The sequence below is a fragment of the Macaca mulatta genome, chromosome X (assembly GCF_049350105.2).
Source record: "Macaca mulatta isolate MMU2019108-1 chromosome X, T2T-MMU8v2.0, whole genome shotgun sequence".
Taxonomy (NCBI): domain Eukaryota; kingdom Metazoa; phylum Chordata; class Mammalia; order Primates; family Cercopithecidae; genus Macaca; species Macaca mulatta.
In genome coordinates this window covers 156,857,796-156,882,495 of record NC_133426.1, presented here as the reverse complement: position 1 = coordinate 156,882,495, position 24,700 = coordinate 156,857,796, and the positions used below count along the sequence as shown (strand labels likewise).

General features: G+C 41.9%; 1 protein-coding gene across 10 annotated transcripts in view; it reads right to left on the bottom strand.

The window, feature by feature from the left end:
- Nucleotides 1–24,700, bottom strand: part of MTM1 (myotubularin 1) — a 100,890-nt gene that overhangs the window by 38,920 nt on the left and 37,270 nt on the right. For all 10 annotated transcript variants that reach the window (XM_077987710.1, XM_077987713.1, XM_077987709.1 and 7 more), the window contains 2 exon segments: nt 19,593–19,703; nt 15,084–15,185 (listed from right to left, as the gene is read on the bottom strand). In XM_077987710.1, coding sequence (XP_077843836.1) covers nt 15,084–15,185; nt 19,593–19,703 — 213 coding nt within the window.

Below are 24,700 nucleotides of genomic sequence, written 5' to 3'. Positions count from 1 at the left end.
TTGTCTTCATATATAAACGTACATATTTATTTATTCAGGAAAGGACCACAAATGTACATTTGAAATGTCATTTGAAACTATTCTGGAAAAAAGAATATTCTTTACAACTTGTCCACTATCGTAATCATTTAAGGTTGAGATTTCTGAGGGTTCATAAATTGTCCCTCTTCTCACTATAGTTCTCTCTCCTGGCAATTTTGGCCACATCTATGCAAATGCTAATGACATGATGTGGATGTGATCCAGGCCTACCAAATAAAGCTCTCCCCAAGCCAGAGCTCTGGATCTATGTAGTCATCTGTCTCCCAGGTATCTCTGCCTGGCTGTCTCACAGACACTCTTAACTCAACATATCCAAAATGGAACTTGCCACCTCTTCCTCACTCCCTTCCTATAGTCCCCATCTCAACCACTGGCCCCACCATCAGTCTGGTTATCCAGGGTGGATTCTTCCCTCTCTATCATCCCATCCTCCCTCATAACTACATTCAGTCAACCACCAAATTCTGATTTTACCATCTGAATCTTTCTCAAAAGCATCATCTGGAATCCCTGTCCACTGCCCCATTTCAAGCCCCCATCATCAAGGACTGAGGTGACTAACAAAAATCCCCAGAAATGGTCTTCCTCTCTCCTCCACTCCCGTCCCCTCTACCTACTCTGCACACACTGCAGCCCAGCAATCTTTTTGAAATGGAAATTTAATCATGCCACATTACTGCTTGAAACCATTAAATGGATCCCTTCACCTTCAGATAAAAAGCAGACGTTCTGAGTGGGGAATGTTAGGCTCTGCAACCTTTGGCCCAGCCTCCTCTGCCCCCAGTACTATCTCCTGTTGGTACCCCCACATGCACGCTGTACTCCCGGACACCAAACTGCATGTGGGTTCAGCCTGCATCTGTGCGGCCTCTTTGCATGCCCACAGACTGTTCCTTCAGTATGGCATGTCAATTTCTGCCTGACAAATGCTCCTACTCATCTTTAAGAATCTGACTCCTCTAGGAAGCCCTCCTTTGTGTTCCTGTGACATCCTGTGCACCACTCACTGTATCATATGCATCTGTTTGTTTGCATTACCCAGGAAAACAGCACTCCTTGGGAACAGGAAGTGGGTATCAGCTCTAGATCCCTGAGCACAGCCATAATGTAGCATTCTGTAATTGCTTAAGCAACAGTAGAAAGGAAAAGAAAAAGAAGAGGAACAAGGGGAGGCTGGTTCTACCATACAGTGCAACATCTTATAAAGCTTCAATAGTTAAAAGAGCACACCTGGTGCATGAATAGAATAATTAACGCAAGACGAGAACCTCTTAGAAATAAAATCAAACACACAGAGGAATTTAGTATGAGATAAGGACAGTACTTCAAATCAGCAAACTAGTCAACAAATGATATTGCAACAGGAGGGGAAGAAAAAGTTGGATTCATATCTTATACTTTAACTCCAAATAAATTCCAAATAGATGAAATACTTAAATCTTAAGGAAGAAACCAAATTACTAGAGGAATATGAGATAATTTATTTTATTTATTTTGTTATTTTTTTTGGAGATGGAGTCTCACTCACTCTGTCGCCCCAGCTGGAGTGCAGTGGAGCAATCTCAGCTCACTACAAACTCTGCCTCCCAGGTTCGAGTGATTCTCGTGCCTCAGCCTCGCAAGTAGCTGGAATTACAGGCATGCACCACCACACCCAGCTAATTTTTGTATTTTTAGTAGAGACAGGGTTTCGCCATGTTGGCCAGGTTGGTCTTGAATCCCTGACCTCAGGTGATCTGCCTGCCTCAACTTCCCAAAGTGCTGGGATTGCAAGGCATGACTCACCATACCTGGCTGAGATAATTCCTTATAAGTCTGAGTAGGGAAGATCTTCCTCATTGGGATATAAAGCCGAGAAGCTATAAAAGAAAAGTGTGCAGAAGAATTAACATGGCAGGCCTGAGGCTGCTCTCCTTAGAAAGGCCTGCTTACATGGCTGGCCCTTGCCAGACACTTGGTAATTTGGATTTCAGCAGAGTTCTCACCATTCCCCACTGGTAAGATTGGTTCACTGTGCCTAAACTGTTTGTATAAACAATGTGGTTTACACTGAACTCCTGCTTTTCTTCTGGAAGCCTGGAATTTTCCTTTGTGCTAGGCAGTGGGTGCTTACATGGTCAGCCCTAATAAACACTGTGGACACAAAGTCTCTAATGAGCTTCCCAGGTGGGCAGCATCTCATATGTGCTGCACAACTCATTGCTGGAGGAATTAAGTGCATCCTGTTTGATTCCACTGGACAAGAACTCTGGAAGCCTGTGCCTGGTTTCCTCCGAATTTCAACCCATGTGCCTTTTCTCTTTGCTGGTTTTGTTTTGCATCCTTGTGCTGTAATAAGCCAGACCTGTGAGTACAATCATATGCTGAGTCCAGTGAGTCCTCTTATTGAGTCACCACACGTGGGGGTGGTTTTAGAGCCCCTCAACACACAGACTCTCAAATGCTACCAAATGAATAGAAAACAATTCTCCATAGCAAAATCCATCATAAAGTCAAAAAACATACAGGAAAAATATTAGTCACTCATATCAAACATCACTACAGCTATTACATAAAAAGTACCTACAACTAACAAGAAAAAGACCAAACATCCAAACAAAAAATAGGTAAAAGATACAGAGAATGGAGAAATGCAAATACAGATAGCTCAAGCCTAAAGATATTCAATTTTACTCAAACAAGATAAATACAAAATAAAACTTAAAGCTACATTTTCACCTATTAGATTGAAAAAGATTAAAAGAGGCCGGGCGCGGTGGCTCAAGCCTGTAATCCCAGCACTTTGGGAGGCCGAGACGGGCGGATCACGAGGTCAGGAGATCGAGACCATCCTGGCTAACACGGTGAAACCCCGTCTCTACTAAAAAATACAAAAAAAAAAAAAAAAAAAAAACTAGCCGGGCGAGGTGGCGGGCGCCTGTAGTCCCAGCTACTCGGGAGGCTGAGGCAGGAGAATGGCGGGAACCCAGGAGGCGGAGCTTGCAGTGAGCCGAGATCGCACCACTGCACTCCAGTCCGGGCGACAGAGCGAGACTCTGCCTCAAAAAAAAAAAGAAAAAGAAAAAAGAAAAAGATTAAAAGATCAGAAACCATACTGGGTTGTTATGGTAAGCAGAATAAAGACCTCCCAGTCGGGGCTGGGGCTCACGCCTGTAATCCCAGCATGTTGGGAGGCCAAGGAGGGCAGATCACTTGAGGTCAGGGGTTCAAGACCAGCCTGGCCAACATGGCAAAACCCCACCTCTACTAAGAATACAAAAATTAGCCAGGTGTGGTGGCCCATGCCTGTAATCTCAGCTACTCGGGAGGCTGAGGCACGAAAATCGCTTGAACCTGGGAGGTGGAGGTTGCAGTGAGCTGAGATTGCGCCACTGCACTCCAGCCTGGGCAACAGAGCAAGGCTCTGTTTAAAAAAATAATAATAAGAAGAAGAATGTCTTCCCAAAGATGTCTATGTCCTAATAATCCCTCAAACCTGTGTTACGTTACCATACATGGCAATGAGGATTTAAGGTAGCACACGGAATGAAGATCGTAGGGTAGAGAAGCACATTCACTGGGCAACGTCTATCGGTGGATGGAAATAGGTACATAACAGTGTATATAGCTCTCTACCATTAGTGTTAAGGGGGAAGGAATGTGAATCAGTTAAGTGTATAGGCCTAAACTATCACTGGGTGGAGAGGCAATAAACTGAAACCTTGGTTGTCTATGAGGAGGGAAATGAGGTGGCTGAAGTGTGCTGGGAGGGAGATATTTTTTCTGTATACCCTTTTACAGTTCCTGAATTGTCAATCATGAACATATATTATCTATTTACAACTTAAATTAAAAAGTAAATACTTATTGAATAAATGCTCTTTCTAAAAAGCAGAATATTCTCATTGATGTCTTGGTTGCTACTGATTCCGATTAATTCGCTCTATTTACATTAGTATATCCACTCGATAAACATTTACTGAGGCTCTACTATGAACAAGGTATGAAGTGGAGAAAAAGGCAAGGAAGACACAGCCTCTGTCCTTAAGGAGTTGGAAGTTATCCAAAGGAGAGAGATGAGGAGGGCACACAGAGACGAAAGCAGCAAGTGCCACAGGTGGGAGAGAGAAAGTACTATGAGGCCCAGAGAATGCCCACATTACTTCTTGACAGATGGGGCTTGGAGGGACATTGTTGGTATCTGAACTACCTTGCAAGGATAAGACAACTCCGGACACGACAACAATAAAAAGGCACAAACCGCAGCCAAACTCAGAGAATACATGGCCACTGGTGAACACCTCAGTCTACACTCACTCCACTAAGTGAAGACGGTAACAAAAAATGGAGAGAGGTGGGCCACACTGTGAAAGAGACAGAGGTCTGCCTGCACACCGACAGACAGGGAGGAACCAGCTGAAGTTTGGGGGCAAGGGTAGGAGACAGAATAGAACTAGAAAGACCTCCAAACAATGTTCCAACAGTTTAGAAGAGAGGAGATGAAGATATAAACTAAGTCAGGCTGGGGAGGCAGAATCCCCTGGATTTAGTACATGCTACGAAACAGGGGCCAGGTATGGTGGCTCATGCCCTGTAGTCCCAGCACTTTAGGGGGCAGAGGCAGTAGGACTTCTTGAAGCCAAGAGTTTGAGACCAGCCTGGGCAACACAGTGAGACACCATCTAAAAGAAAAGAAAAATAAATCAGCCAGGTGTAGAGTCATGGACCTGTGGTCCCAGCTACTGAGGAAGCTGAGGTGGGAGGACTGCTTGAGTCCAAGAGGTCAAGGCTGCGGTGAGCTGTGATCGCACCACTGCACTCCATCCTGGGTGACAGAGCAAGACCCTGTCTAAAAAAAAAAAAAAAGAAAAAAAAGAAAAGAAAACAAGAAAAGGAAGAAATGAAAACCTCTGATGGCCTTGATTTCGAATGTTCAAATGTGAATGAACAAGAGGATGATGATATCATTAAGAATAACTGGGAACGGGCCGGGCGCGGTGGCTCAAGCCTGTAATCCCAGCACTTTGGGAGGCCGAGACGGGCGGATCACAAGGTCAGGAGATCGAGACCAGCCTGGCTAATACGGTGAAACCCCGTCTCTACTAAAAAATACAAAAAACTAGCCGGGTGAGGTGGCGGGCGCCTGTAGTCCCAGCTACTCGGGAGGCTGAGGCAGGAGAATGGCGTAGACCCGGGAGGCGGAGCTTGCAGTGAGCTCAGATGCGGCCACTGCACTCCAGCCTGGGCGACAGAGCGAGACTCCGTCTCAAAAAAAAAAAAAAAAAAAAAAAGAATAACTGGGAACACAGATGAGTGGGTTTCTGGGGCATATGAGAGTCATTTTAAACTGACCTTCGGTGTTGCTTGAAGTTCTGTAACAGCTACAGGGAAACATAAAGCTATAGATTTGGAAGCCATGCTTCTTAGAAAGGCAATGTTCGTGGACATGAGTTTGCCCAGGGCATAATTCAGAGCAAGGACAGACTTTTGTAGAAAACCCATGTCTAGATGGTAGAAGGATGCAGAGGAGCCAGAAAAGAAGTGAGAGGCAGAGAATTTAGATCTTAGAAGCTATGGGGAAAGTTAGGTTTCAAAAAAAAGAGGGAGAGATATCTGCAAATGTGATGGTCTATATGCCATAATGGGACTTCTGATGAAAACACCTAAAAATGCTGGATATAACTGAGACTTTTTTTACTCAGAAGCCAAAAACTAACTGCAAACAGGAATGCAGACAGCAAGAGGAACACACCGGCTTTCACTTTTAGGCCACTTCCAGAACTGGTTTTCCTGGCCTCTTGGGGCACAGGAGATAGGGCCTGAAGACCTGGCCCACCCAAAATGAGGAGTCAAATTAGAAACCTCCCAAGTGCTATACTCAGGGGAAGGATGAATGGGAAAGGACCACCTGGGGACTTCAAGCGAACCTTCCTGTCCAGATTATTGGTGCTGAGCAAGGGAGGAAACAAATCCCTACCACCATCCTCCACTAGAAATTTGTCATCACAAGTCAGCCCTTAAGTAGTATGTGGACCAAACTCACAAAACTTAGATGGTTCCCAAAACATCCAACCTGAGAATTTAATTCATAAGCGTCCCAAACCAGTTGTGCTTCAAGATGCCTGGCAGAAAGAAACACAAATCCTCTCTTGGTAAAACTGCCTTCAGTCATAGCCTCAGAGTATTCTCACAGATAAAGTTCCAAGGAATAGGAATTTGCAGGCAATAATCACAAGACACACCCACATCAGACACGAAGTGCCATGAGCCAGCAAACACACACACCTGTGGTAGAAAAAGGCCACACAGACTCCAGGTATTGTAATCATCAGATGCATATTATAAATTATATTTAATGTGCTTTCAGAAGTCAAAAAGAGGATAAGAAATCTGAGCACAGAAGAAGAGATTATAAATAATGGCCAAACAAATCTGAAAAACAATCAAATAGAACTTTTATAATTAAAAAAACATAACAATGGAAATTTTAGCTAACAAAAACTCAGATCAGGCACAGCTGAAATAGAAGATAAAACTGAAGAAATTACCCAGCTTACATCTCAGGAGAGACAAAGGAAAGTTCCATCCATCAGTATTCTTTAGATTTTATACATATTTTATAAATATCCTCTTGTATCTACTCAATATTTTAAAAGCACCACTTTGAAAGGAAGGGGTGGGATAGTTGAGAGTCAAACGATAGTGCAGTTGAAAAGCATATGGTCTAACAGACTACCAAGTTTTCTAACTTGTAGGGCCTTGGGTCATTTTCAGAAGAATCATTCCACTCCAGTGAGCGGGCTAGAAGTCTGGTTGCAATGAGTTATGGAGTGAGTGGATGCGGGCAGGGAATTCTATGCTTCTGACCATAGACAGCAATGCTACAGGAGACCAGGTGAAATGTCAGTTCCAGAGGACGGGCAATACGGAGAAGAACCAAGCACATTTCAAGGCTGAGAGGGAGAAGGTGGTGGAGACAGAGAGATCAATGAGAATAGAGGACCAAGTCTTAGAGGAGGCAGGAAGGAAGGAGACTTAAAAGCATAACTAGTATGTCAATTTGCCAAGTTAACTGTTGATTCAAGAAAAAAAGTCCTGCCCAAAAAGGAAACAGAAAACCAAGAAATAACTTTTAGTCATCAGGCCACATCTAGGCTAAAAGCATGTGTATATGCACTTCATTTCAGTGTCCCTGTGAAAATGAGCTCTTTCTCTTTATGTAGTAATTCCATAATCAGCCCAGAAAGTAAGGGTCCACTAAATTTAAGCTTCGTTTAAAATTTCAAAGCAATTTATAAAAATTTCCACATTTCTGAGGCACAAAATAAAACATCCTATGTTGGCTGGGCGCGGTGGCTCACGCCTATAATCCCAGCACTTTGGGAGGCTGAGGTGGGTGGATCACGAGGTCAAGAGATCGAGACCATCTTAAAACGGTGAAACCCCGTCTCTACTAAAAATACAAAAATTAGCCGGGCCTGGTGGTATGCGCCTGTAGTTCCAGCTACTCGGGAGACTGAGGCAGGAGAAGTGCTTGAACTGGGGAGGTGGAGGTTGCAGTGAGCCGAGATCGTGCCTCATGCCACTGCACTCCAGCCTGGTGACAGAGCAAGACTCCGTCTAAAACAAACAAACAAACAAACAAACAAACAAAGAAAAAACCATCCTATGTCCTATGTTAATTCTCCATTCACAGGATCGTTTATAGGATCATTTATACCTGTCGTTCAAATGATCATAAAAGATATATACCTCCATAATGCACTCTACTAACTTTTATGACAATTTTTTTACAAGTAAGCACAACTGGAGTAGAGCAGGAGAGGACACAGGGTAGATATGGTAGTGTTTAAGCCATATGGCAGGGCTTGATGTGGTTCACCAAAGCTAGGCAAAAATAAATAAGCAGCAAAGACTATGAAAACCAAAGGCAGCTGTAATAAACACCTGCAAATGCTGATGAGCCCTGCTCACAAAGGTGCTGCTGCTGTTTGGAAGAGCTTGCTTCCATCCTTTGCATGCAGTCTATCTAATGCACTACGCCAGCAGTCCTCAGAAGGCTGCTGGTCTCCACAGCAAAGGTCGTGCAACCCAGCTGCTTCTCTCCTGAAATTAGAGCTAGCAAGAGCAAGTTCCCTCACCTGTGTATTTTCTGACTGACATAAGAAGGTCAAATATCTCCCACCACACATACGAAAACAAAAATTTCGCAACTATATGACTGCTAATCAGTTCATAGAATAACAGAAGTATTGTGATGCTAAAGAGCTTAATGCAGAATGTCAAAGAAGAGTGGCAAGTGCAAAAACATAAACTTGAATGAGCCATGTTTCCCTAAAAGTAGTAAGCCTGAGCAGGGTCAAAAGATGGAAAGAAAGACATGGAAAACCATTTCTGAATAATTCTTTTCATACGTATCACTGCCCCCCATATCTCACCCTTCTAGGTCAGCTGCTTTCTGGATTTAATGCTCTGACTTTCAAAGAGTCCTTTCTCAGGGTACAACCAATGGTTTGTTAATAAGAATACTAATCTATATACAGCATCTTTCTTTTAAAGAGCTTAAAGTGCCCCACATGTTATCATGTTCACTTTATTAATAGTCTTGGGCAAAAGTGTGCTGGGTAATCATCCTTATTCTCTACACCTGCTGGGAAAACAGCACACTAAGAACAGAACTGACATTTATTGGGTACTTATTGCATGCCAGGCAGCGTCGTAAGTACTTTACATTTAATCCTCACAAAACCCCAACGGGGTAGAGACTGTTATTATCTCCATTACAGATGAGAACACAGAAGTGCATAAACATTATGTGACTTCCAAGGTCACCAAGCAGGTAAGTGACTGAGCTGGATTCAGACACAGACCACTGGACTCCAATGGCACATGCTTGTTACCACACACCAGAAGGGCTCTGTAAACATGGGCCTTCACAGGGTCTCCCCAACGGTGGCTGCTATGAGCCTGGCACCTGGGTCTCAGGCTTCATTTCTTCTAGCCCTAGACTTCCTTTATGTGAGTCTATATCCCATGAGTTTATTCATAAACTCTAAACCTTCACTTAAAATTCAAGAAAATCCATGTGCGCCTATTGCTGTAAAGGTAGATTTAAGTGACTATATTAACACCTACAACAACTTAAAGTGCATGTTATTCTACATATTCTACCATTACCTAAAGTGGTGTTTTTCAAACTTTTTGGACCACGATTAACGGTAAGCAGTGCACTTCAACACCATGACCCAGTACACACATACACTGGAGAGAAATGTTTCACGAAGACACACTCATCCATATTATGTGTTATGTTCTTAATATATTCTATTCTATTTAAAAATGCTGGCTGCAACCTAATGAATTGATTTTATGACTCACTGATAGGTTAGGATTGACAGTTTAAAAAACTCTCATCTAATATGTGTATTATCTCTGATTATTCCACCTGAGTAAAAAATGAGCAAACGAAGAAAATCAATAAAAGAACAACTTTGCCAATGAACATATCACCCCAACAATCAAACTCTTTATCTTTCTGTAGCCCTATCAGGCTCTGTTCAGTTATACATGATTTTAATTTCTGCCTTAAAAAAATCACCATACTATCAAAAACACTGACACTTCTTATTAAAATATATCATTTACCTATAACTAGTATTGAGCTGCATGCAATTTATGAGAATTCAGTACAATTTCTAGTGTTTGAAAAGCAAAGCAAATAGATTTTTAAAAAGAAAATAAATGAATAAATTTCTATTTTTGGCCAAAATAGAAATGTTACTAAAAAAAAAAGTGTGCATCTTACCAGATTGACATAACACAGAAACAATGAAGTTAATGGTTTGGGGTGAACTCTGTGTTGCCGAACAGCTCAAGTTCAATTCAAAGTGTAAGCCATGACTTGAAAACATGGAGTGGTGAAAATACTAATGGGACAGGAGGCCAGAGAGAGCCAAAGGGGTGGTCTGAAATGAAAAAGCCCACTCATGGTGTATTCATGACCTGGCCAGAGTCAGGACCCAGCTTGCTTGGCCTCCAGACACCATTTCACAGATGCAACAGCAAGTTCACTTCTGACTTCAAATGCCAATAAAAATCACCAAGATAATCTGCAGCTGGCTGAACAGTTCCAGTAATATTAACAAAGCAATCTTTTTCGAGCAGGGGCCCTTTGTATTGCTCAAGGCAATGGGGCTTATGTTACCTCTAGGAAAGCCCTTTTTGGCACACTCCCACATTCCCCACCGTGACAGTTAGGAAGTTTTTCTTCCCCTCCTGTCTCAGAAAAATAACGGTCCCTCCTCCTTTCCCAAACTGCCCCACAAACTGGGCTGGGTCCCATCCCCCTCTGCCTTCTTCAGGATCCTGCTCAAGAAAAGATCCCTTCTCTCTCGTGCCTTGAGAAGAGACAAGATTTCTTTCCACAAATATATTCATTTTCCTTTTTCAAATTCTACGGTAAAAACATTCTTCCCTCAACATGCCTGCTACTCTTTTTTAAACCAAGTATGCTTCCTTTAAACACCTGCAAACTGGTGTTTGTTCCCTTCACCCTGAGATCATTTTCTGAGATTCATAAAAGTTAAAATATATATATATATATATATATATATATATATATATATATATATATATATATATGCCAGGCACTGGACCGGGCACTAGAGTTGCAAAGATAATAAAAGGAGGTCCCGACTTTAAGCAGGTCACAGTTAGGAGGTCAGCTCCCCAGGGAGCTTGTGATCCATCTCCCTGGCTCTCCCAGCACTGACACCCATGACATCCTGTTAATCCTTTCCAGGCTCTTCCCTTGCCTCTGCAACCATCTTCGCTCCCTAAAAGATGGCCTCTCCCAAGATTCTGGTTCGGGACTTCTCTATTACATACCAGGATTACTTTACTAGGGCCCCACAAAGGGGCTTCAGAGGGGCCCGACGTCCTCTAAAATTTTAGGTAAGGTTTTGTATATGACTGCATATTTGAGGGGAAGAGAAGCTATAATTTACTTCGTATTCTCAAAGGAGCCCATAACTTCAAATGACTTAAGAACCTATTCCAAATCTACATCTCCAGACTCTTTTCTGAGGGGCAGGCCTTCAGTGGCTTGCTGTCAATTCTGTCAAAATACATGAAATGCTATGTGTCCAAAACAGAATTCATTGTTCCTCCCCCTTCCCCTTTCTTCCACCTGTTTCTGCAAATAAAATCTTTTTCTGACTTTCCTACTCTGTGGACAGTGCCCTACCCTCATCACTCAAGTTCCAGACCTCAGAAGTCCTTCACTGGAAATTGAATCCATCCTTCAAGGCCCTACACTAACAACTATCAATTCCATGCAGGCTTTTCCAATTTTGGTTAGATGTGGTCTCTTCTTCCTGTGAGTCCCCAGTGGATTTCCTTTGCGTTTCTCTTGCACAACTGAATGTATACTATCTTATATTGGGGCTAACCATATTTGTCACATCACTACTGTTTGGCTGTCACATCCCTCAGTGGGACCAGGTACCACTCATCCTACACACTACTTATCCTTGAATGCCCCCACTGCATCCTGACACTATCCAACACAAGACATGAAATGAACTTGACTGATGAAACAGCTGCACATGTGGACTTGAGTATCAGGGACTGCTATTCTAAAAGCAGGTTCAAGGGCTGATCTGTTTCAATCTGTATCTTGTATTATATTGGTGACTGGCAAATGTTTTTAAGGATGACTTTCAGTGATCAAAACCTAAGATAATGTCATTTTCCAAAACTTCAGATGAGCAATTCAGTTGACCTTTTTTTTTTTTTTTTTTTTGGCAGTTTGTTACTTTATTGACTTCCTAAAACAAGAAGCAGGGATTCTCAGCACAGGTATGAAAAATATGGCCAAGTACCACAGACTTGAGAAATCAAGCCCTCTGTGGATGACTCCAATAATAGCAACAGAGATTTCTAGGTTTTGGTGTTAGATTTGCAATATTCAGAAACATCCATCTCATTTGTTTCCATATAGTGATTTTTCCTTCCTTTCTACTAAACCTGAGTTCAAGAAAAAAGCCATCATTACAAAACTCCCATGCAGATGCCACTGTGCTGACAGTAGAGAGAGAAATAAAGGCTGATCCCTGCCTTGATAAGCTCATAATTTATCAGGCAGTGGTAGGGGGAGGTAGGAGGCAGTTATGACAAAATTATTTCATAAGGCACACTGAGATAAGTGCTCTGATAGAGGAACTTGCAAAGACTAACAATTGAGAGGTAAGATGAACTCTCACTGGGGCACACGCATATGGCCTGGAAAAGGACAGAGGACAGATTAAGATGTTGAAGTCTGAGTGTGTGGAAGATGGGTATGCAAGAGACGAGGGGATTGCAGGTAAAGGGGATAGCAAAATCTGAACCAAGAAGGTACTGTGTGTGCTAGGAGAGCATAGGGCAGCCTTGTGCAGCTGCAGTGTAGGACACAAGCTATGAAAAGTAACTGGGGGTTTTTTGGGGGGTAGAAGGTGAAAGAGTAACATGATCATATTTAAAAACAAAACAACAACTGACAGCATTGTGTAGGATTAGCTGGAAGCGGAAGAAACTAAAAGAAGGGAAGCCAGTTTGGAAGTATGGATTAAGGTAGGAAGCATAAGTGGAAATGATAGGAAATAGCTGGGTATTGCTACTAAGTAGAACTTACAGGATTCAGAATTGATGTGCCTGTGGGAGGAATAGCAGGGGAGGAATTGAAAAGCTGACTTCAAGTTATCAAACCTAAACAACTGGGGATCCTCAAACTTGTGGGACATATAGGATGAAAGGTGGGTTTCATGAACTGCAAAGAGGTTAGGGCAACAACGAGTTTGTGATTCTATCTTTTTTTTTTTTTTTTTTGAGATGGAGCTTTGCTTTTGTCACCCAGGCTGGAGTACAATGGCACGATCTCAGCTCAATGCAACCTCTGCCTCCCGGGTTCAAGCAATTGTCCTGCCTCAGACTCCTGAGTAGCTGGGATTACAGGTGCCCAGCACCACACCCAGCTAATTTTTAAAAAATATTTTTAGTAGAACAGGGTTTCACCATGTTGGCCAGGATGGTCTCGAACTCCTTACCTCAAGTGATCCACCCACCTTGGCCTCCCAAAGTGCTGGGATTACAGGCGTGAGCCACCGTGCCAGCTGAGCTTGTGATTCTCAGACTCTCAGAGGAAGGAATTTGAGGGTTAGACTCATTGGACTCACTCAATGACAGTATCAGGGTTAGATCTGAAGTCATCTACATAGCAGTGATGACTTTAAACAAAACCATCAGGGCAAAGTTAAGGCAAGAAGAGAAGAGGGATGAGAGTGAAGAGATATTTACATTTAAGGAAAAGACAGAGGTAATGGAGACTGGAAAGGAACAATCAAGATGGTGCAGGAATACAGAAACCAAGACTTTCAAGAAGACAGTGGTCAAAATGGTTGAATACCGGGGAAGAGATCAAACAGAATGAGATGGAAATGAGCCACTAGATTTGGCCAGTAATGAGCTCCATACTGGAATGGGTTGGAGGAATGAATGCACTGGAGACGAGGATAGGCTAGAATATTCTTTCCAGAAGTTTGGCAATGAAGTGAAAGATGGGACAGTAGTATAAGGGGAAAGCCGGTCCAGCACTTGACTTTTTGAGGGGAGTATATCCTAGAAGAAACAGAAGATACCAGAGAAAGGGGATGTCGGATGAAGCAAGATCTTGCAGGAGACAGACTGGGTCTTCAGCTCCTTCAAACCTGCCATTCTGTCAATTTCTGATAATTTAGGGCCAGATATGCATAAATCAAGACAGAACACATTTCCTAATTGAACTTTCATCAATTAGACTCAAATTCTCACTTTCATAATAATTAAGAAGATGTGTTCCCATCAGACTCTCTTTTTATGCTAATAGAATTAAAAACTCTAATATAGACATATTTTCAAAAATCACATATTTAATCAGAAACTTAGAAAAGGCTGAAAATAGACTCAATTATGAGATGAGCACATTTGTTCCCAAGCATGACAGTTTCATCTGTGTTCAACACATGCCTCTTCTACTTCAGGGTCCCCTCCATCACCTTGGGTTTAGTCTGCAGTATGATCATCCTATACTTAAGATAAAGGCATTTATACAGTATATGTTGTAAATAATTATTTCCTCACTTTCCCCTTAGCAGGTATTTGCATCTAAGTTCAAGTCAAACTGACGAGGAAGATAGGGGTTAGAAGATTCGAGCAAGGCACGGCAGTAAAAAAGGAGGTAAGGCTGAGGCAGGATATAAACAAATATCATTCTAAGAGCAAAACTCATAGAAAGGCTTATTTCAGTCATGCAGTAAGAGTAAGGTTACTCCAGTAGTTTGGTGAAGAGGAAGGAAAAGTTTTAGGTACATATACTGAATCACCTTTGGACTAAGTCATAGATTACAACTAATTAAATGTATAATAAATTGGTCCTGCCAATTACATACTAAATGCGATCAAATGACATTTGAAAGGTTATTCTTTTCAAAAGTAAACCTGCCCCTATTCAGCTATTGGTGCAGTACCTACACCACACATCTATATTTGCTCAAATGGCATTTAGACTCAGAGAGTTTGTTCCCATTTACAACTGGAGCCACAAAAGCCTGACACTCATTGCTTATTAGCTCCAAAGGTGAAAGCAATGAACTCTGGGATATGACCTCACAGTGTCGCACTCAGCCACCCGAGTCCGCCTCACTATCGCCTACGTTTTCAGGCGGGATGGCCAAGACTGAGGGCACACTCGGGGTTGGAAGAGCACAAGGTGCCCTTGGTGAAGCTCCCAGGCTCATGCAGGGCTCTTGCCAGCCTCCAGGGCTTTGTGTTTCAGTCACCTGGGCCGATCCTTCCCACGCAGACTGACAGGGGAGAGGCCTATTCCCTCTGGAAATGATGAAATTATTTAATAAACACCCCCGCAGACACATCACACTGGGAAACACAACACAGACAGTAAAAGAAAGAGGATCCCAGCTCGCGGGCAGTTTTCACAGAGGAGGCACTGAGAACCTTCCCACGCTGAGGAGCGCGCTGGAATTTACCAGACTGTGAGCCAGGGGAAACGCGTATCTCGTGAGGATCTCAAACATATCTCTTCTGCTGTGGCCTTCCTGTTTCAAAGCGAACCTCAGGTTTCTCATGTCCTGGGGGCAAAGGAGAAGTACGACAGTTCAGTCTTCAAAGAAAGTCATGTTAATTAGCAAGAAATCTTCCATTCAATTAAGGGAGAAGATTCACTTACCTAAAAGGGCAATTAATCTAAATTACAAAAATTGCTTTGTTTTATATGGTAATTTGATATATCTGGCTTAAGAACACCTGAAAATATTTCCATCATAGCCATGAATGTCAAGACAAGATAAAGCAACTAGCACTAAGGAGAAGATAGAGCTAAAATTCATTTTATAAAAAGGAAAAAAAAAAAAAATCAAACCTTGCCTTGCACAACATCTATTATGATCCATTTACTTTCACTGGGTTCTGAGGTATTTAACATCTATTATGGTCCATCTACTTTCACTGATTTCTGAGGTATTTTTTAATTTTTTAAAATTTATTTTATTTTACTTATTTTTTGAGACGTAGTCTCTTGTGGCCCAGGCTGGAGTGCAGTGGCATGATCTTGGCTCACTGCAACCTCCGCCTCCTGGGTTCAAGGGATTCTCATGCCTCAGCCTCCTGAGTAGCTGGGACTACAGGCACACACCACCACGCCCAACTAATTTTTTGTATTTTTAGTAGAGATTGGGTTTCTCCATGTTGGCCAGGCTAGTCTCAAACTCCTGACCTCAGGTGATCTGCCTGCCTCGGCCTCCCAAAGTGCCAGGATTACAGGTGTCAGCCACCACACCCAGCCCTGATATTTTTTTAATTATAAAACTATTTTATTCAAACAACCCTTCTAAAGAGTACCTGCTATCAAATATAATCTCAACATTGTCAAACATGTCATTAAAATAAAGAAGCTCTCTTCCTAAATGACATTTTAAGCTCTCATGCAAGTAATATATTTTTATTCTACAATTTTACCTTCACAGAGTTCCATATAAGTCACATTAAAGTAGCCCATATTAGTAGTAACTATACTTCTGGGAACTAAAAATAAACATCAAAACCAGATTTTAAAGGTAGCTTCCAATACATATCTGTTTAATAAGCAGGAAAACTTTCTTTTAAACCAAATCCAAAACAAATAAGCTCCTTTAAATGTCAATTTGTATTATATATACAGATACAACATTCTATCTTATTTTCAAGACTGGAGTTTTTTTAAGGTTGTCTCTTTAAAAAAAATCACTTACAGTGCTGTGACTGAGTGATAGCTCTGCACTGGAACCCTACGCTCTGCAGTGCACTTTCAACTTTAATTGCAGATAAAGGAGTGCTATGCTGGACCATGGAGCCACTTCAGGAGTGGTACAGACCTAGTTGTTGCCCTCTTGGATATCACAATCTTCATTTTTTTTCTAGGTGCTTTTTCCTTCCTTATCTCAAGAGTACTCTTAACGCTTCCTGAGTCTTCAGTCTGAAGGACCAGCACAGGCTATGGCCTTCACAAGACATCTCCAAACACAAATAGCAGCAAATAAAGTATGAAGAACTAAAGTCTGAGACCACTCATAAAGAACTTGAGATTGAGCACTCTGTACACAGATGACATCTACTAGGCCTTGCCAGCTCCAAGATTCTGTGCTTTTTTAAAAAGCATGTCACAGAATAAAGTCCAACAATCCATTCATATCAGCTCCCAAGAAAATTGGGATACTATTTATTGGTTCGTGATGCAATGAATAGTTAAATAAGGGGAATAATCATTTCAATGGGATGATATGCATTAAAAGGGTTTACGACCAGTCACAAGTGCAATACTAGAGAGTTGAGTACTCTCAGGGCTCAGGCCCTGTGAGGAACTTTCTTCCTAACAGCCGCAAGTCGGATGGTAACTCTGTAACATCATTCTCTTCACTGCTTGGCCAGAAATTAGACCATCTCTACATGAATATTTATTCTGATGTATCAGTGATTCAAACAGCTACTTTTAATGTGCCAAAGCACAAGTGATTCAAGTAACTTCTTTTTGCCATCTGATTAAGATGCAATTAAAGACAGAATATTATTTCTTGCCAACAAAACTGAAGTAGAAAAGGCAAATGACTCACAGGCGGCAGATCACCAAATCTGTAACAGAAATAGGAGCACAGACTAACTGTAAGTTCCACCTGGTCTCCTCAGAGTTTGACTCATCAGGGAAAGATCCACATGGGCTAAGAGTCTCCCAGTCAGACCCTCAGCCATTTTAACAGCCGGGTCATATGGTGATGTTCCAAGCCTCACTATAGTAAGAGTTGAAGAATACATACCCCTGCTGCAACGACTCTGAAGAATTGATTTATTGAGGCGTCATTTCTAAAGAAACAACACACATCACTGCTCACTTCAAAATGCCACACTATGTCTTTAAGGCGAGTACATGGGAGTGAGGTGGGGAAAGAAAGAGAAGGCTTTGTGGTGGTATGGTTTTACTTTACTTTTTGTTGTTGTTTGTTTGAAAGACTCCACACAGGCACCAGGGGCTAGTATGGGGCCTGCAGGGTAAGAATTTGCATATTCAGAACTACCTTTCTCCTGCTGCTGGACAACATCCTCTGGGACTTGTATCTACTGTGGGAAAGTTGCTACTGGCAAGCAGAAATCTCTATGTGCATCGCTGGCATAGCCAAATCTACAGGAGTTGTAACTACTTGTTTCAGGAGAGAAATGCGGTTCTATCATGGTTATTGAATGCAGGCGAAAGTTGACCTATAAGAGACAGGACAGTGAGTCTTTTATCTCACTGCAGCAGATTTCCTTTATATCAATGTCAGGTTTGTTACTGAGAAAATGGAATATGACTCTGTGACGTCAGTGTTTCTGGGGAGATAATTTAGTTAAAAGGTTGTGCTACAACATTGTTCTAAGCCATCACCTTTGGGCTCATGCTAACTCCAAAAAATATACATATGTAACATTTCAGAATTATGCGTGGTGAGTTGTTCCTACGCCTTTTGTTCTTAAATAGTCAGGGGTGAAAATGTGCTTTGTCTCATTAATTTTGGGGGGATTGATATTTAAGTACTAGTTTTTCCTATTATAAGGCAGAAAATAGGATTTTTTAAACCCTGTAAGAATGAAAGTCACCTCAAAACTGTCAATATAGCAACCCCATTTTCCCTTGAGTACTCTAATATTAAACACTCTACTCCCATAAATCCTTTTATGCAAAATACAAAAGCCTTCCTTCAAAGTAAATTCCCATGTTTCTAGGCCCCAAAGGGTAGACAGTAGCTGGGATAATGGATAAAGCATTAAGGTAGCTTGAATTAAAACACCACCAAAAAAAGCTGAGGTGGATGGTAGTGGTGAATTTCAGTTAAGATTTAATAATGGCATTATCCTTTAGTTTCTGATAGAAAAAACAAGTCTTGATCTTTTATAAACTGGAAAGAAAAACACCATATTGTGGCATAATCCAAATATAAGCACACAATGTTGGTTTTGAGAAATCGCAGCGTATGAGACTAGGAAAAGGAGACTTAGTTTTTGGTTCTGGCTCTTGCGCTGGCTCCCTAGGCAACCCAAGACAAGTAATCTCAGATAGCAAAGGCCTCACTTCTCTATCAATAGAATGAACAACTTGGATTGGCTAAGGGCCAGCAAAATTCAGCCCAGGTCTTCAAATTAAGACTGTTTTTTTGTTGTTGTTGTTGTTTTTGTTTGTAACACTTCAAAGGGGTTGAAAAAACAACACACAAAGAAGAATACACAACAGAAATCCGATGTGGCCCACAAAACCTAAAATATTTGCTACTGAGCCCTTCACAGAAAATGTCTGCAAAGCCCTGCACTGGACTGGTGGTTCACAGTCACCCGAGACACCTGAACACATCCCCAACTTCTGGGTCCCAGCCTTCAGAAATTATCTTAGCAAAGTTACCCAACTCTTTGGAGCCTCAGGCTCCCCATCTACAATATGCCCATCTCAGAGGGCTGCACTTGAGGATCAAATGCAAAGCACCTAGCATGTGTTTGGATGGACACAAATGCTCAATACATGGTTACTATCATAGCAAAATGTACCTCGGAAAATAACCTAAGCAAAAGTTACGAAGGTTATTAGAGGTAAGGACACATCCTGTTAACAGAGGGCAAAATCTCTTCTATTCCTCCTTCCTTCATGGTAACACATGACATGAAGGGGCACCAGGAGCAAGCTAGAGCAAAAACTAAAGTGGTTTAAGAAATTTTATCTATCAAGTTCTCTTCCCACTCAGTCAAGCTAACAAACTGACCAGTTCCTCGAGTCCTTGTATTTGGTGATTGCAGTGGGTCCCTCACGTGGGCACTATTTCCCAGGCACTTTTGAAAAGCTTGTTCTTAAGGGAAGAACCACTTTCAGGGCCTTAGATGAACATGAGATCTTGATTTTTTTTTTCAAATCCACATTAATTTTCTACTATCATTCAACATTAACGTGCCTTGTTCTTTGCATAAGAAAGTATCGAATCTCTTACTTTACAAGTAATATCTAGACCATAGGAATTTTCTCCTCTACTTGTTGCGCCTCCCATTTTTTCAATTCTTGAGATCACACCCAGAGGAACATCAAGTATTAGAGCAGAATCCTGTAATGGACAAAAATACAATAGTCAGTATTTCTGTCAGTATAATTAAAACATCAAAAAACATATAAAAACAACCATATGCTTTCAGGGTGATTTTACCTTGGCCCTTTTAGCACTTTATGAACAAAAATATGATACAGATCACACATGACAGAGCAAGCATTAAAACAGTCAATTATGCAATCAAAATGCATCCCCAAACATTTGCCATTGTGCACTGCCTCCGGAGTCAAGAGTAAACTCCTAGGTACACATTCCCAGGATATCCGTGATGTCACGTCTAGCCTGTTTCCGTAGGATTCTCTCCCACAATATTCTGCACTCCAACTAAGTAAACTTCTTCATTCTTCAGATGCTTCATCCACAATCAGGCCATGTGCTTTGCTCAGGGTGTTCCCTTTGCCTAGAATGATCTATCTTTCCCAACTACCAAAATTCTCCCCATGACTTTTGCCTTGGCTCAGCAAGCATCACCTCTAATGAGGCCTTGCTTCCCAGTTAGATCAGGCAGAGGTCATCACTTTTTCCTCGGAAGTTCCACAGCACTTCATTCAGACTGCTGTTAATCACTTGCTTCACTCTGCCTTGTTACCACAAATTTACACATCTGTATTCCCCCACTAGAAACCAAGCATCTGGAAATGGTGCTTGTCTCTGGCATGGGTGCACTTCCCAAAGCAGAAGCACAGCAAGGCTTCTCCATCATTTGCTATCCAACACTGGGTGCAAGTGGTCTAGAAGACTGCTGGCATAATGAAATCATGTCAGTCAAGTAATAGCACATTCATCACCGGGAGATCATCACAGCAGCTGCCATGTAGGAAATACCTCTCTTCTGTGCCAGGTACTACAATAGGGGCTTTGCACACATCATCTCATTTTATCCTCACAACCATTCCAGGACATAGGTGAAGTATCCCTGTTTCCTGAGTTTTTCAAAGCTTCAATAACTTGTTTAGTAAGTATATGGCAGGGTGGACATTCAAGGCAATGCCAGAAAACACACATTAAAAGCGCCATAAAAATCGTCCTACTCTTTGATCCAATAATTTTGCTACTAAGAACTTATGGCTATCACTTAACAAAAGGAAGATGTTCAATGGAGCTAGAGGTAGATAACAGGGTAGAAAAAACTATAGTCAACTTGATGGAACAAGTATACACACAGCTATTAAAATAATTATGGTACATGGAAAAATAAGTTTAAGTGGGAAAAAGCAGCATACAACATATGTGGTGACTACAATAACATGAAATATCTATCTACAGGGACAAAGACATGAAGGGCTACACCATTTTTAATCCAAAATTTTCTTTCATGCTGTGACAGATGAGTTTGAAAAATAAAGAAAAAATTTTTTTTTTTTTTTTTTTTTTGAGACGGAGTCTTGCTCTGTAGCCCGGGCTGGAGTGCAGTGGCCAGATCTCAGCTCACTGCAAGCTCCGCCTCCCAGGTTTAGGCCATTCTCCTGCCTCAGCCTCCCGAGTAGCTGGGACTACAGGCGCCCGCCACCTCGCCCGGCTAGTTTTTTATATTTTTAGTAGAGACGGGGTTTCACGGTGTTAGCCAGGATGGTCTCGATCTCCTGACCTCGTGATCCGCCCGTCTCGGCCTCCCAAAGTGCTGGGATTACAGGCTTGAGCCACCGCGCCCGGCCTAAGAAAAAAATTTTTAAGGGGCATTTGATTTTTTGTTCTTTAAAAACCTTTTGGGGCTACAAATAGTTTTTCTTTTCTTTTCTTTTTTTTTTTTTTTTTTTTAACAGATAGGTTCTTGCTCTGTTGCTCAAGCTGGAGTACAGTGGCTCACTGAAGCCTCAACGTCCCAGTCTCAAGGGATCCTCCCACCTCAGCCTCCCAAGTACCTGAGACCATAGGCACACACCACCAGCCACAGCTTTTTTTTTTTTTTTTTTTTTAAAAGATGGAGTCTCACTCTGTCACCCAGGCTGGAGTGCAGTGGCACGATCTCAGCTCACTGCAACCTCCGCCTCCTGAGTTCAAGCAATTCTCCTGCCTCAGCCTCCTGAGTAGCTGGGATTACAGGCATGTGCCACCATGCCTGGCTAATTTTTGTATTTTTAGTAGAGACGGCGTTTTGCCATGTTGGCCAGGCTGGTCTCAAACCCCTGACCTCAGGTGATCCACCCGCCTCAGCCTCCCAAAGTTCTAGGATTATAGGCATGAGCCACCATGCCCAGCCAAAATTTTTTAAAGTTTTTTGTAGAGACAGGGTCTTACTGTGTTGTCCAGGCTAGTCTCAAACTCTTGGGCTCAAGTGATCCTCCCACATCAGCCTCCCGAGTAGCTGGGAGTAGCTGAGACCACAGATGCATGCCACCATGCCCAGCTAATTATTTTGTATTTTTTGTAGAGATGGGGGCCTCAGCATGTTGTCCAGGCTGGTCTCAAACTCCTGGGCTCAAGCAATCCTCCTGCCTTGGCCTCCCAAAGTATTGGGATTACATGTGTGAGCCACTGCTTCCAGCCTTTTATATTAAAATACAATACAGAAAATAAGCAGTTATTCATAAAATATAAATACAGCTCATGGTTTATCTAGAAATTCAAAAAGTGTAAAGCTGTGAGCATCTGTACCATGGAATACCACTCAGCAAGAAAAATGAATGAACTATGGATACATGGAACCTGGAAGAATCTTAAGGGCATCATGTGGAATGAAAATCGCCAATCTTTTTTTTTTTTTTGAGACAGGACCTCACTTGTGTCACCCAGGCTGAAGTGCAGTGGTGTGATCTCAATGCAACCTCAACCTCCCTGGGCTCAGGTATACCTCTCACCTCCGCCTCCCAAGTAGCTGGGACTACAAGTACGTGCCACCACGCCTGGCTAATTTTTGTACTTTTGTAGAGAAGGGGTTTCACCATGTGGCCCAGGCTGGTCTCAAACTTCTGAGGCTCAAGCCATCCACCTGCCTCAGCCTCCCAGAGTGCTGGGATTACAGGCGTGGGCCACCACACTTGGCCGAGAAATGCCAATCTTAAAAGGTCAAGTGTTATGTGATTCCTTTTATATAATGTGCATGAAATGACAAAATTATAGAGAGGGAGCCCAGAGAAGTAGTTGCAGAGGTTGAGGGGAGGCATAGCGTGACTCTAGAGGGGCAGCATGAGCGAGTTCTTTTGTGGTGACAGAACAGTTCCATATCTTGATTATTGATGGTGATTACCTGGGATCAAATGCTACAGAACTGTGCGTAAAAGCACACAAAAAATGAGTGTATGGAAAACACTGCTGAAATCCAAGTATGGTCAGTCTAGTTGTGCCAGTCCACTTCCTGGTTTTGATAAAGGGCTGTAGTCATCGCAGGGAACTCAGTAATAAGTGTAAAGGACCTCTTCTATTTTTGCAAGTTCTATGAGCTCATAATTATTTCAAAATAAAAAAGCAAAAAAGTGTATGAGTATAATTATCATAATGTAGAGAAAATAGTACAAGCTCTTAGGTGGACAAAACTGGCTCAATCTGAATCCTGACATTCACTAGCTGATAACAGTGGCGAGTTACTATCGCTCAGTCACATTTATCTGAAAGTAGGGATGATTACAGAAAATGAGTTTAAAGTACCTCGCGTCGTGCCTGATGACAGTAGCTAGAAAACAATGGAAGTTATTATTATTATGGCAAAGAATATCTTAGTACTTGGAAGATGTAATTGTGCTCTTTAACTATAGTGGATCAGTATGCTCTAGCAAGCATCTAACAGATCTTACTGTTTGTACCTATAAGGAGGAATGTCACGGGGTAAGACACCTCATGACATGACTGAAACCTAAATGCCCAAAGAGAAAAATACCACTCAGTAACAGTATATGTATATAAGCAGCATATTATCATGTATTTACTTATCAATACAGTACAGTTATTTAAAACATAGTATCAGTCTGTTATTATGCTTAGATATACTATATTGAGATTTGAGTGTCTGTGAACTGTATTCTTAAATGTCAAATTTATACCTAAAATACATAGAATAGACACTAAATAAGTCTGATACTCTAGTATCAACATGGAAGCAAGGATGTTTTTAAAAAGCAGAAGAATTAAAAGTGAGCTAATGCCTTGCTACTCTGTCTCTGTACAGAGGAAATTTTATAGCTCAAAGAGCCCTGGCGCTACACAGAAAAAAGAAAACAGGACGCTGAGGAGAACCAGCCAGCTTCTGACCAAAGGCACCCACCGTCTAATGACGCTACTTGCCACATTCTCCCTGTATGACACATTCAAGATCAGATAACCCAGCAGGCCAAACTGGAAGACCCAGGAATAGGCAAATTAGTTGAACTCTCTGGATACCTGAGTCATCAGTATCTAAATATCATTAAATATTTAAGGATTTTCAAAGGCCCATTCTAACTCAAAAGTCTGTGCCTTGTACTTCTATCTACCTAAAATAATTGAGATGTAAATATGTTAAATAAGCTAAAACAATGCATATTCTCTCTCTTTCTCTCTGTCTCTCTCATACACTAAGTAACAGAAACTCTACTGAGCCCTAGGCTAGGGTTCATGAAGTTAAGATGCAGAGTTGCCCGCATGGAGTTCAGGGCCTAGCTCTATCTGGGAGATAAGACACATGGACTCAAGTAACTACAATGCCAGGTTGCTAGTGCCAAGAGCCATAGGAAAAGTCCACAAAGTGGAATGGGAGATCAGAGGAGGGCAAGTCATATCTGATGATTAGATAGCATGAAGGTTCTGTGGCAATGACTACATTAAAAATGATCCTTAAAGGATGGATCAAAAGCAACTGGAGACTGGCATTTGAGAAACAAGTAAGAGTCATATCAGCTGCACATGTGGGAAAAGCATGGGGAGTTTATTTTAAAAAAAAAAATGTAGGCCAGGTTTCAGTGACGGTGATGGGAATTTCCTGGGGAGTACTGCAGGGCTAGGATCAGGGAGACTGAGATCTAAAGGATGCTTCTGGAGAACAGGAATGCCACCATCAAATGGTGTTTTACGAAGATTCATCT